Below are 13,073 nucleotides of genomic sequence, written 5' to 3'. Positions count from 1 at the left end.
TTTGGAAACACATTTTGTTCTTGTTGTTGTATTGCCTGTTTGTGTCCATAAGGGGGAAGTGTCTGCCCATGTTTTTTGTTCCAGCAGCGTTTATGTTGATTCATTATTTTGCAGCTAGTATGTCTCAGTTACCGCCAGGTCAAGAAACTAACTCATTTAGGCACTAGGGGCTGGTAAATTCTAAAATACACCAGTCAATTTAAGTATTTTACAAGCCAGACAAATTTTTGAATATAATATGACCTCCAAATTATGTTTGATTACCTGCCAAATTGACTATAATAGACAAACTTACCACCCACAGCCTAATTTTACCAGCCTTTGTGCTACCTATATGAAAAGGTTACAACAGGTTTCTGACTTGTAGAGGCTAACAACTGGGATTATATTAAAGTGCAGGTACTGCTTTTATATGCCATCTTTTTGGTATTCCAGCTGCAATCGTTCATCATATACATAAAAGAATCAGCCCCAGTCCAGTACTATACTGCCTCCCTATGATGAATGTTTAATGCAGTTTGAATTGGATTTTACTTCTGGCCCTGGTGCACGGAGGTCAGTGTGTTTCAGAACAGCTCTCCAGCTATTGAGCAGTTTTGTTGTTGTTTTAAGGAGATCCTAGCCTGGCTGTCTTGTTCAGCCGGGGTAGGAATCCATCCAAGGTTTCATCAAAGACTGCATTTTGCCTCTCAGACATGGGACTTGACAGTCTTTTGAAAAGAAAGCCCAAAAAGATGCTGTAAACATTTAGTTTTCTACCCTCGATGTTATGAGAGGCTACGGAATACACCAAGAGTGTCCAAGACATAGACACACACACACACACACATACACACACACACACACACACACATATGTAGACACAAACACACATATTTCAGATAACTTTGATTCGTGTGTGTAAGAAAATCACATGAAAACATCTAGTTAAAACACGCAGCACGGGAAAAGGCAGTGAAAATGTCTCAAAATGGAAGAAAAAGCTTTCTTCTGTGTTGGAGGATAGCTTATTTATGTGCCTCAGAGATGAAATAGAGATATGACTTTTGGTGAAATGGCATGTTTTCTTCTGTGAATGCAGTACTTCTACCTGCACTCCTCAAAAGAAGTGAAAATGCCTTCTGTGGCCTTGGCACAGAAATTACTTGACCAAATCTTTAACTTAACATACAGCAGGATTTGGAGAATGCATCTTAATATTTGTTTGCTTTTTTTTTCATACATCCTAGGCTTTCTGGACCCCGAAAAGAAGCTTTTCTCTCATCGGATCCTTTCTAGAGACGAATGCATCGATCCTTTCTCCAAGACGGGGAATCTTAGGTGGGAATTGCATTCTGCTAAAGATGACAGCTGAAATCAATCACTCACAGTTTATAACACTAACGCTTTATAGTCTATGTAGACCCTGCATAGGAAACACCTACCATAAATTTACTCTAGTTGGTTGAACTATTTGTTTAACTATTAAAAGCAAATTCAGAAGACACATTTTCCACTTGTATGGAGATAAACGTATGTTGGTGAGTTGGTAGACAAGCACAGGGAATACTGATCTAATATTCTTTTTTATGGTTAACTCTTGTGAATGGTTGGCAGTGAAGCGTTTCTCTAATAATATAAAAGTAGAAGAGAAGCTGAAGTTTGTTCCTAAACTGACAACAAGCATCGTCAGGACACATTGGAACCAAAGAGAGATTAATAACGGCTGTCACGAATCTGTCAAGAATAATAGAACAGTTTTGCTGGTGTTTTGTGCATTGTTTTGCCGACAGGAATCTTTTTCCTTGTGGCGATTCAATGGTCTGCATCATTGATGACCGAGAGGACGTGTGGAAGTTTGCACCTAACCTCATCACTGTGAAGAAATACATCTACTTCCAGGGCACAGGGGACATCAACGCTCCACCGGGGTCACGGGAAGCCCAGATGGCCAAGAAAGGTACAGTGCCTACGCAGTATCTACTCACACACACACTTTACAGCATATGAAAGGAAACACCATAGAATCCCCGCAGAATCCTAACGCATTTCTCCATACAATTCCACTTACCTACTCTATCATTGATTGATAAAACACATTAGTGATTCAACCTATATCCAGTTAATGAAAGCTTTTACATTTGCTGTTCTAAATACCAGATATCTGGTAGCTCTTTCCTGGGAAATCCTCTGCCGGACAGGAAGTAATGCATTTTAAATTTCTGGTTTGTTTTGAATAAATAGAAGAAGGACTGGGTAGTTAGCATGAGCAGCGATAGCCACCATGGCTGAACAGACAAAGAACGCCACCTACAGAAACTCAAACTGCATCAATAGAAAATCCAAAGAAGACGACGTGACAGTACTGGACATACTGTTTGATTGACAGGTGATCTCTGGGAAGAGCAGTGCAGAAACACCACAGCAATGAGCGCTGAGGAACAAAGATGTTGCCAAAATAAATAAAAAATACAGTGATCTTGTGGATAAATCCCAACTATTTTCTTTTTGATGTCTTTTAATACCTTAAAATCAATAATGATACCAAAATCAGTACAGCACCGCTTGATATCGTTTTCATGTGTCTACCAGACCATTGTACTTCTCTGTTACCCCCATGTGTCGTTAAGCAATGTGAAAAGGTTATGCTGTTTTTTGACGTTCCAGACTACTGTTTAATTGTGCAAATCCTTAATTTGGGTCTGTTTATATAGTAAGCGCCAGTTTAATGATTAGCTTAGTTCCTCGGTCAGATCCTTTGATACAGAGAATCACACTGGCCCGACCGAGACAAGAGATAATCATCAGTGCTGCATTCATGCTCAGCCAGCGTCCTGAACACACATAATGAGCCTATACACCTCTATCCCCAAACCTCATTATGAGTCAAAGACACTCATCAGGGAACGAGGATAAAGATCGTTAGAAAGGGTTCCAGTGCTTTCTCCTTTGTGTGTTCCGCTGTGCGCAACTGCTCACTGATGGCCCCTCATAAAGGAAAGCCTGTCAAAGACGCTATATTACAACAGGACACCACAAGCCACTCATAACCAGCCAGTGTGTCTCCTTAGGGGCTGTTGCCGGGCTCCCCGCATTCACACCCACTCTCAGTCTGTCATGTCAATTAGCCGATGACGCCTAGTTGTACTGATCTCATGCTACAACAGCTGCCTAAATTACAAGATGTAGTGTTTTATGGAAGTGAGACATTAGCTTAAACCATGGTTGAAGCATATGGTGTATCCACTGAGACTTGTTGATCTTAATCTGTCATCAGTCAGTGACAGCTCGTAACTGATTTCCATGCTGCACATCTTTATTCCATGGTTAAGAGTTGGTCCCTTTTCATGTTCCATAATTATTCCAGGGCTAACTTCTACAATTCTACAGTACTTTAACCCATCCCCTGCTTGTGAGCAGCTTGTCCTAAACTAAAATCCAGGTTGACCCCTTATTAGAACGCACCAGTATGATTATCATGGTGTCTCAGATCAGCCTTTGAGTCAATCGGGTTAGTTAAGATTGAATCTGTAAACCGCTCACCCTGCCAGATAATCTTTGCCCACCATCGGTCTCAACCATGCCTCCGATCAGGATTTCCACCCTAAATGTTGGGATGGGCAAATGTGTAAATCTCGATAATCCTCTAGTGTGTTGCTACTCAGTGTATCTTCAGATGTTGACACTTCCTACGCCCTTACCAGTGAGGTGACATGATTCTGATGCATGTGTCCTTGAATGTTGACAGTTTAGTTGGTGATTACCTTGTTGTGTTCCAGCAGGAAGCCCGCCAAGCCGGCCTGCAGAGGGCACAGAAACAGCAGGGACGTCTGGAGCCGATGAGCAGAATAACGGCCTCAGGAAAAAGGTGAAGGACCACAACAACGGCGGGAGCGAGGAGTCCACAACATCCCCATCTACTCAGGGAGTACCAACAAATGAACGGACACATCCTGTAGGGGTCGGGGAGAACGAACAGGCCCAGGGTAAGGCGCAAGAGACTGAGGACGAGTCTGGGGTGGGGGCGAAAGAGACTCCGGTGGGTGACGGAACAAATGTTAAGGAAGATGATAGCAACAGGACACTGGGGACAAGAGAACCACAGGGTGGGGCAAACTCATCTGCACCCGGCCACGAGGCCAACAATTTGGACTTTGACCTGTCCAGCGACAGTGACAATGACTCCATTACAGAGAAGCCTCACTCATCAGAGAGCGATGGTGAGGGCAAGTCTTGCCGGTCAAGGAAATCCAAGCAGGAAGGCCCGACGCAGGAGCCCAGTGACGGGGATGGGGTGAGGGAAGGGGACAGTAAAGGGAAGGGAGAAGGAGAGAACAGCTCTGACACGGGGGAGTCCTCAGGAGTTGTTCTCCCAGATCCAGAGCTGGGGAATGGCTGCTCGGACAGGAGAGAGGCAGAAACAGAGTCCCAGAACAGCGAACAATCTGGGGTTACCATGGGGGAGGAGTCGCTGGACCAGAGTATGGAGGACGAAGAGGAGGAGGAGGAAGTCGACAACGACCAGGACGATCACCTGATCTACCTGGAGGAAGTGCTGGACAGGATCCACGCTGAGTACTATGCTCGGTACGAGGCCTACCTGAGGAAGGAGGCTTCTGAGACGCCGGACATCCGCAAAATTGTCCCAGAGCTGAAAAGTAAGGCACTAGAGGGAACCACCATTGCGTTCAGCGGCCTGTACCCTACCAACTACCCCATGGAGAGGACCCGCGAGTGCTACCACGCCAAGGCACTGGGGGCCAAGATCGGCAAGAACCTGGTTCTCAACTACAAAGATCCCAGTCGGACAACGCATCTCATCGCAGCGAGAGCTGGTATGTTGGTAGACTTATGTATGCCATTGACCAAGAACACAATAGATCTATTTAATGATAATAAATCAACTTTATTTATATAGCACTTCAAAATAGATGTTACAAAGTGCTTTACAGCATGAAAAAGGCAGAAAAAGGTAGATACAAATTTAAAACAAGGAAATGGTCATTATTCTTGTCCTGAGCTATAGTAGATTTGAAAACAAAACCATGAAAACTGAATAATATGGCCTTTTAAAGGACTATACTAACTCTTTGGTCTTTGAATGTACCATTGTATGATACGATTAGTAACAGTTCACTTCTGTCCTGTGCTTATACAGTTTGCTATGGTATTAACACTTTAGCAATAGCTTAGCATCATCTGAAAAGCACCATAGCGCACTAAGTACACAGAGGAAAAAAATGCTTCAAATTTTCTCATCACAGAAACAAGTTGATCTAAGAGTTAACTTGCCAAAGTTGGTGCATTCATGTAAATCGCAAATATGTGTCATTCTGTTCCTCATTGAAATTCTGTCCTAAACTTTGATGTTCATTACTGACTTAGTGCCTCATTGAAAAGTCTGTTGGAATTTCTTAGGGCCAATACTTGCATGAGGTTGTCTTCTTCCTGGGATTTGTAGCCAAATAAAACATTATGTGAAAGTTTAAAGGGTGTGGATCTTAATCCATGGTACACAGTAGGGCTGGGCGATAATTCAATATTATCGTTTATCGTCTTTCAGTGGAATCATATCGTGATGATATGAAGATATTTTAATATCGTGACACACATTTCTGCTGTCTGAATTGATGATGACAAGCAAATTTTACTTAAAAACTCTCATAAAATGAGGTATGGTAGGAATATTATTTGAATATTTCTGTTTTGTTTGACATCACACCTAACATTACCATTCGGTTCAATGAGATGAACATTCATTTGATTATTTAACGTGATTTTGCATACATGAACCATATCGTGATATATATTGATATCGAGAAAAATCCTTATGATTATCGTGATATTGATTTCAACCATATCGCCCAGCCCTAGTACACAGTATTGTTAAATTAGAAAGATCATTTTGCTGAAGTGTGTTATACTGAACTGTAGTCCCCGCCAACAACCATATGAGTAGCTCTTGATTTGGCTGGAACAAAAACAAGTAAGCCTGCATATGAGAGGCATGGTGTTTCTGATGTTATCTGTATTTGCTACTAGGGTTGTCCCGATACTAGAATTTCTAACTTCGATACAATACCCAGGAAAATGTCGATATGCGATACCATTTTTGATACCACAGGGGAAAAAATGAATTTTCTATTTTTTTTTAAATATTGTTTTCATGTTAAAATATAATTTTAACATGAAAACAATATTTTAAGCTAGCTAGCTAGCTCTGTAGCTAAAGTTTGTTTTGCTAGCTAAACTAAAACGGATGATGTGCCGGGTACGTTAACGTTCATGATAAATGTTTAATGCTTCAGTGATGTTGAAACAGGAGCTTTCGCTAACCTCTCGAAATTCTTTATATAGACTGGCGTGTCGGTCCTTAAGGTGCTTCGCCAAGTTTGACGTGTCGGCACCACTCTGTAGCATTGTTTGCTGACTGAGGCAACAACCCAGCTGACTGCTACTAGTGAGAGGAGGGGCTGTGGGCAGCGGTGCAGGGTGTGTGTGTGTGTGTGTGTGGCTAGTAGAGGCGGAGAAATAATGTTTGATTTTTCATTAACAGAAAGCACTGCTGGTATCGATACTGTTGCAAATGAGTATTGTATCCGTTTTTAGTATCATACTTTTGACAACCCTATTTGCTACACAGTAATGTGATACACAACTGACACTTGGTTTTCTACTGTTGTTGAGCAATTGATTTAAAAGGAGGATTCATCCCCCCTTTCAAGAGCAGTCATTTTGAATATTTTGTCCTTAGTCGTAGAAATAGGAGGCTACTTCTCAAATCCTTCACAGTGTTGTGCTTGTGTGCTGACAAAATTTTTACACATAACTCTTGCATTTGCAACTCAGTGCATTTGAAATATGAGTCTTTTACTTAATTGTTGCATAGTTATCTTTCCTCTGTATTGCGTAACAGCTCATTTTAATCACGAGGGGCGTCATTCGTGATTGATGCAACTAATGTTTTGGTAATGACGCTGGAGGTCAAGAGAGGTCATGTGAGATGTGTTTAAATGCTCAGCTTAGTGCTGTGGTGAAACTCGGGGATGTAACATGGGTAATAATTGAGATTGAATGCACCATCAAGACCGTCTCAGAGGTCAGGCGATCAGGGCAGGTGTGATGAGCAGAATTAACTGAGCGCAGCCCTGGTTAACATGTGAGAATAAATTGGCATTTAACAGTCTGGATAGTCCTGGAAAGAGATGTTACAGGTACTTTTGCCATAAATCAAATGTAATGTTTTCTTTTTCTTTTTTTATGCTTGTTTGACAGAAACATTCACTGTGTGAATGCTTTCTGATACTACAGAAGCAGGAAGAGATTTGTGTATGCTAATGCTGGAGGCTGTTTGTGTTCCCAAATGTTTTTTTTTATGACTTATAGTTTATTCAGTTTTTTTTCAAATGTTAAGGACTTTTGAAATCAAGCATATGGTGGAAAACATTATGTGGAGGCTGAAAATAAATATATATGTCTCGTCTAGATGGGCCCATCATGTGTAGACCTGCAAAATGTCCCGCTGTGCTGAGGATAATCGGTGTTGATCAGGCCAGATGGGCCTATTAAAAATATGGTAATATGGTTGGAAAATATTTACCTAAGAATTTGGCTTATCATATCGTGGTTTCTAGTGTGAAGCTCAAGCTGTCTGATGAATGTTGATGTCCACAGCCACAGAAATGAACTGAAATAAGAGGAGAGCAGCACTTATTTCTACGATCCAGCGACCCCAACAGATTGTATTAATCAGCCATTCCTCCACAGATGGGCTGTTTAATGGGGTGGATGAAGTGATGCTATACTTGACTTTACCTCTTAAAGAGACTAAGGATTTCCTCCATTGTAAATCAACATTATGAAGTCTCTGGTGGGCTGAATTATGAATATCATTTTCATGCTTAAAGTGAATCTCAAGCTACAGGCGCAACCACACTATAGTATTAATCCCCTTCTGGAGGTAAACACCTATTTTTCGGTTGCACTGTCAGTGTTGGCATGAGCTTGGCGTAGCCCAATATGTGTCCTGAGCGAACATCAGATGACTGATTAAAGTGCCGATGACTTTAGGTTGATAAAAAGAAGAATCTGTATCAAGACAGCAACAGTAACTGGATTTAGTTTTCAACTTCCCAAATGCTTGCCAACATCACAACGGAAGCTACTTTTGCTGATGTAGTCTTCTATTTCAGATGTTTTCAACCATAGGCATTAGGTCTAAGACGTGACCTGTGTGCCATTGTCAGTGATTACATTGATGCATAACAACCTCTGCAGTGGAGTATCACTTTTAGAAGCACCTCCATGACACTCAAAATGTCACACAAGTGGCTTCTTCCTGCTTATGAAAGCCTATTCCATCTGAAGAGCACCAAGAGTGGATTCACCGGCTTGCCGGTGGTCGGTACAAGGACAAAAAAACCCAGCCCACGCCTGTGTTGATCCCAGTCCAATGTGCCCTCTGAAATCAAGCACAGGACGCGGCACCGTTGCCTTGGGAGCCGGCCTCACTGAGAGCAGCACTTAGCAATCAGCCACCTTGTACGTCAGAAGGGGAGAAAATCAGCCACAAAGAGGGCACAGGGTGAAATCAGCGGTAGGCCACTTAGTCTGGCGAGAACCGCTGAAAATGCCTGTTGTGTCAGCAGTTAGAACAGCACGTTTGACAGGCATTCATCATGTCCATTTCACATGGGAAAATTGATTATTTAATTACACGTTTTAACAAGATGGCAGCCAAGACCTCTATGTTTGGAAAGTGGCTGACTAATGCGTCCCCTTGCTCCTGCCGTGTTCCGTGGAGTTGCTCTCGAAGCAAGACAGACATGGGGACAGGGTTTCTGTTGGCGTAATAGCCAACAATAAGATTAAGAGTCTTAACATTGGCGTATCTTTCCATCACATGGCTGGTCAATAGATGTCTGTTGTAGTGTTGTTACATTGCCTTTTTCCCCTCCCCTTTTCTTTTGGAACCCAGGATGATGCGGTCACATGGTACGCGCCACAGACCACTGAGCCACCGAATGCACACAAAAACAGAATTTTGACTTTGATACTAAAGTTGTGGAAGTTGGGTGACAGTGGGACCGGCCCTGGGGCCACAGTTCTTTGGTGGTCGTGCAGCGCATTGGTCTCATGGTAGCCCATTAGCCGTTTTCCTCTGCAAATTGTGACTCAGCCATATCACAACCATGAGGGACTTTACCCTATTAAAACCTTCCTCCGCTGCTACTGTTGTCTTCCATCTTTCTGTGCTATTCTGGTGTAGGTGAGTTCTCTCCAAACAAGCGACTTAGCCCTGCAATTTTTCAAAACAATACTTTGAGAGGTGAGAGATTTCACAGCTCTGTAGCTAGAGGTGGGACTAGCAGGCAGCGTTTGAGCCTTCTTTCCTCATCAGCATTTCACAAATATCAAACTTGGTGGTCTTCTAAGGATTCAGAATTAGAGTAGCTGTTGTTTCTCATCAGGTTAGGGTTTAGGCCAGTTTATGACAAGCAGCACCATACCGAAAAATCCCATTGAATACTATATGCCAATTGAGCAGGAAATGTGCCCGAAGAAGAGAGCCAGTCAATATCTGACCAAGTGTGTGATTGTTAGCCCTGCATGTGTAAAATAACCCAGGGTTAATGAGGTACTACACTCAGAGATGCAATTTAGTGTCTTTGTGTCAAACATCAATAAATCTAATTCAAGCTGAAAATACTGCTCTTCTCTGTGGACTTGGAACAAAACATAGACTCCTGCTTCTTTTCCTTCTTTTTCTTTATTTTCTAAGGAAACTATTGGGTTGGCGAAAAAGTGAAATGACAGTGGTTCAATGGCTCCAAATGACAAATCTTTTCTATCTTTGTATCCGTATTGACACTTTTGACTCTTGGTCTAGGCGATTGTTTTCTCTCCCAGGACAGAAAGTCTCATCATTGATCCGAATCAGTCAACAGACCTTCGCTGTCTGTATCTGTACAAAGTCGTTGATTGTCATTCTCACCTTTTCCTCCCTCGCTGTTGCTGTCAACCAGGCACTGAAAAGGTCCGTCAAGCGCAAGGCTGCAAGCACCTGCACGTGGTCAACCCCGACTGGCTGTGGAGCTGCCTGGAGCGCTGGGAGAGGGTGGAGGAGCAGCTCTACCCGCTCAAGGAGGATTACTCCAAGACGCCACGGTAAAAGCACTGATTAATGCCTTGTGGGCCCGCAGGCCGTCCCAAAGCCATTACGATACCAAAACTGCTAAAAATAGCAAGTAATTTATGAAGTAGATTGGCTGAGTACCAATCCAAGTAGTACTCAATTTGCAGTCATTCATACTGCCTAGTATTGGCTTATTATAAAACAGTTACAGGAACAAGTGCATCAGTAGCGTTTATTTATTCATTTGATCAAATGGCCATCGTATAACAATCCTCAATCAAATAGAAAAAATGAATGATAGATGATAATGTAGAAAACTGGCTAGATGATATAGCTTGTTTTCTTTACGCTGGTCAAATACACTTTTTTGACATTTAGCCTGCATAGCCAAGGCTCCCTTCTAAATAATAGCTGTTATGCCGATGAACTTCACAAATAGCAGCATTTCAACATTTTCAGGTCAGGAGACATTTTTCCTCCCGCCGGAAAAGTTTTATACTGCAACAAAGCTGATCCCAATACTACAGATACTGTTAGTGCACTAAAACCTAGATTATGCCTATATACTAAAAGCATTACATAAAAATCACCATATGATATATATCTTGTCTGTTTGAAGGAGCAACAGCCCAGCAGCTTTCCCTGATAACCAGGGGTTCCTCCAGAAGCCCCTCTTCCACCCAGCTCCCATCCACCACAAACCTCCGCCTCCGGCCCCCGAGCTGCGGACCTACGACCCCGTCACAGGGAAGCTGATCCGCAGGGGTCCTCAGGCCTCGCGGCCGCCGTCTTACCTCCAGCCTTCAGGGTCTTTGTCGCTCTCTGATCACAGAGAGCACTCTTCTCTCAGGTACGGTGTGGACAGAATTCACCGTGTTCTTCACTTTGGATTTAGGGTCTGTATCTCTATCCTTGAGATACATCTCATCTGCATCTGTCCAGGAACATTGCATAAAGCATGTAAAAAGTGTTACTGATATTTCTCTATGTTTAGTATTGACTGCAAAATTGCTCATAACTGATCTTGAATCGGCCCACAGGGTCTCTTTTCCAGCCCTTCCTTCTCCATAAACTAATGGCTGTTAGCGCAGTGCCATTTTATGGACAACCCCCAATGGAGCAACGTCTCCAACTATCAACTGAAACACAATAAAACTCCACAGTTTACTCTCTTGATTGTTTATAGCATTTAGTGGCAGGGGCAAGCTGTCAACCATCAGGTGTGCAGTCTCCAGCCCCCAGCCGAGCTTTTCTGATTCATTCACTTTTCACTTCTGTAGCAAAGAGGAAGCCAAATACTTTCATTAAGACAAGCATCCCAGGGGAGAGCATATGCTCTGTGGCCTGAGAGGCCCATCGCTCTGTTAGATTTGCTGTGTGTGCCTTTCATCTTCTTTAGCCAGATTAGATTTTCTTGTACAATCCATCCCCCACCTGAATCTTGGGTTCTAAATAAATGCACAACATTAAAGATCAGGGCAGTATAAAGTAGCTGATGTTAGCAGCTTTGCTCTAAAGACATTAATTTTTATCCTGTTTTATAGCTATGGTGGAAACATGTTGATGCTAAAATTGACATGCCAATTTAATTGAAAGTTGGGGAAATTCTCTATTCAGCAGTGTAAGACACTAATCTTCAATAAAAAGTTTTACCTTCATTTTGTCATAGAATAAGTATGCTTCATTTTCCAATTATGCCCTTATTCCTACCTACAGTTTTATGGAGGTATATTTCCCCCCATAACAAATTTGAATACCTAAACTAAAACTCAGTTCTGTAAATCTATGAACTAGATTGTAGCCCATGGTTTGTAGGTACAAACCTCAGTTTACGATTACAAATCACTGTTTAGATCTATGAAGACAGACATGGATTGTGTTTTACAACTCTGGAAACACACAATTATGTTGTGTGTGGCAGGTATATCTCAAAAGAGAAAAGTTTTTCAGTGTAAAAGTCTCATATTTGCCTTAATTGTTCCATTGGGAAGATGGTGGCGCAGTGGCAGCCACCTAGATATGATGCTCAGGTCATATGAATTGTGTAATAATTTGCTAAAGTTGTAGCCTGCTGCTATCCACTGATGTAGTAGTAATGAAAGTGCCTCAGTTAAACCGGAACTTTTATTTTGAAAATGTCAATTGGAAACCATATTAAATATGCTTTACTTCCGATCCAGAATCAGAAGAACACTGTCTATGTACGAATCGTGTTTTACGAGTGAGGATACAAACAGCCAAAAGTCTGAACATAAAAATATAACCTGTAAAGTAAGCTGACTTTCAAATATTTTTTTTTTACGATTTAAAAAATTAGATAATCATATTTCACAATCTTGTTTTGGGGGGAATACCACTCCATCCAGTTTGACAAGAGCGATGTGGCTGGCGTAAGGAGAGCCTCACAGTTCCTGGAAGAGTCACCTCCCTGTAACCTTCCACTTCAGTTGTCTTTAGATACAGCAGTCAGTCACTGATGCTAATGAAGAGCTTGTCCTCTGCCTGTTTACTTGTTTGTCGTCGGGGCGCCGGGCCCCTGCCAGTCGCCACAGGAAAGCCGGCTATTCAGGAGGCGGATATTTGTCTTGTTTCTGCCTCCTGATGATAAGTGCCCGCTTGGAAATTCCGCACAAGACGTCCCTCCCCAACTCTGACATGTACCCATAGAAATGATGCATGGGAAGAGCTCAGAGGGGGAAGCCGTCATACTGTGGGTTTCATTATTGATAGTTTATCATCTATTGAAGCCTCAGAGTCAGGATTTCTGGCAGAGCTTGCAACAGTCTGTGTGATATTTCAGCTCACATTACTAATCTAGAATATATTCGAGGGGATTTGGTGGTAGACTATGATTTTCAGCATGTTCTGCTTCTTACCAGCCCAGTTTTATTCCCCTGAAGAACCAGCTTGTTGACCGACAGCCAGGCTTGTGCTATGGAATGAATAACTATTCCTGTTC

At 42.3% G+C, this 13,073-nt stretch overlaps 1 protein-coding gene across 1 annotated transcript in view; it reads left to right on the top strand.

The window, feature by feature from the left end:
• Positions 1 to 13,073, top strand: part of ctdp1 (CTD (carboxy-terminal domain, RNA polymerase II, polypeptide A) phosphatase, subunit 1) — a 66,563-nt gene that overhangs the window by 5,692 nt on the left and 47,798 nt on the right. The window contains exons 6-10 of the mRNA XM_071517924.1: positions 1,230 to 1,320; positions 1,773 to 1,939; positions 3,762 to 4,814; positions 10,005 to 10,146; positions 10,734 to 10,964. Of these exons, the coding sequence (XP_071374025.1) occupies positions 1,230 to 1,320; positions 1,773 to 1,939; positions 3,762 to 4,814; positions 10,005 to 10,146; positions 10,734 to 10,964 (1,684 nt within the window). The remainder of the gene's footprint in view (positions 1 to 1,229; positions 1,321 to 1,772; positions 1,940 to 3,761; positions 4,815 to 10,004; positions 10,147 to 10,733; positions 10,965 to 13,073) is intronic.

Source organism: Centroberyx affinis, unplaced genomic scaffold, assembly GCF_046629955.1.
Source record: "Centroberyx affinis isolate AG114_WGS23_722 - 3 ecotype Tasmania unplaced genomic scaffold, CSIRO-AGI_Caff_v1 ptg000541l_1, whole genome shotgun sequence".
NCBI classification, from domain to species: domain Eukaryota; kingdom Metazoa; phylum Chordata; class Actinopteri; order Beryciformes; family Berycidae; genus Centroberyx; species Centroberyx affinis.
The sequence above is the reverse complement of the archived record's forward strand: the minus strand, read 5'-3'. Positions and strand labels throughout refer to the sequence as shown.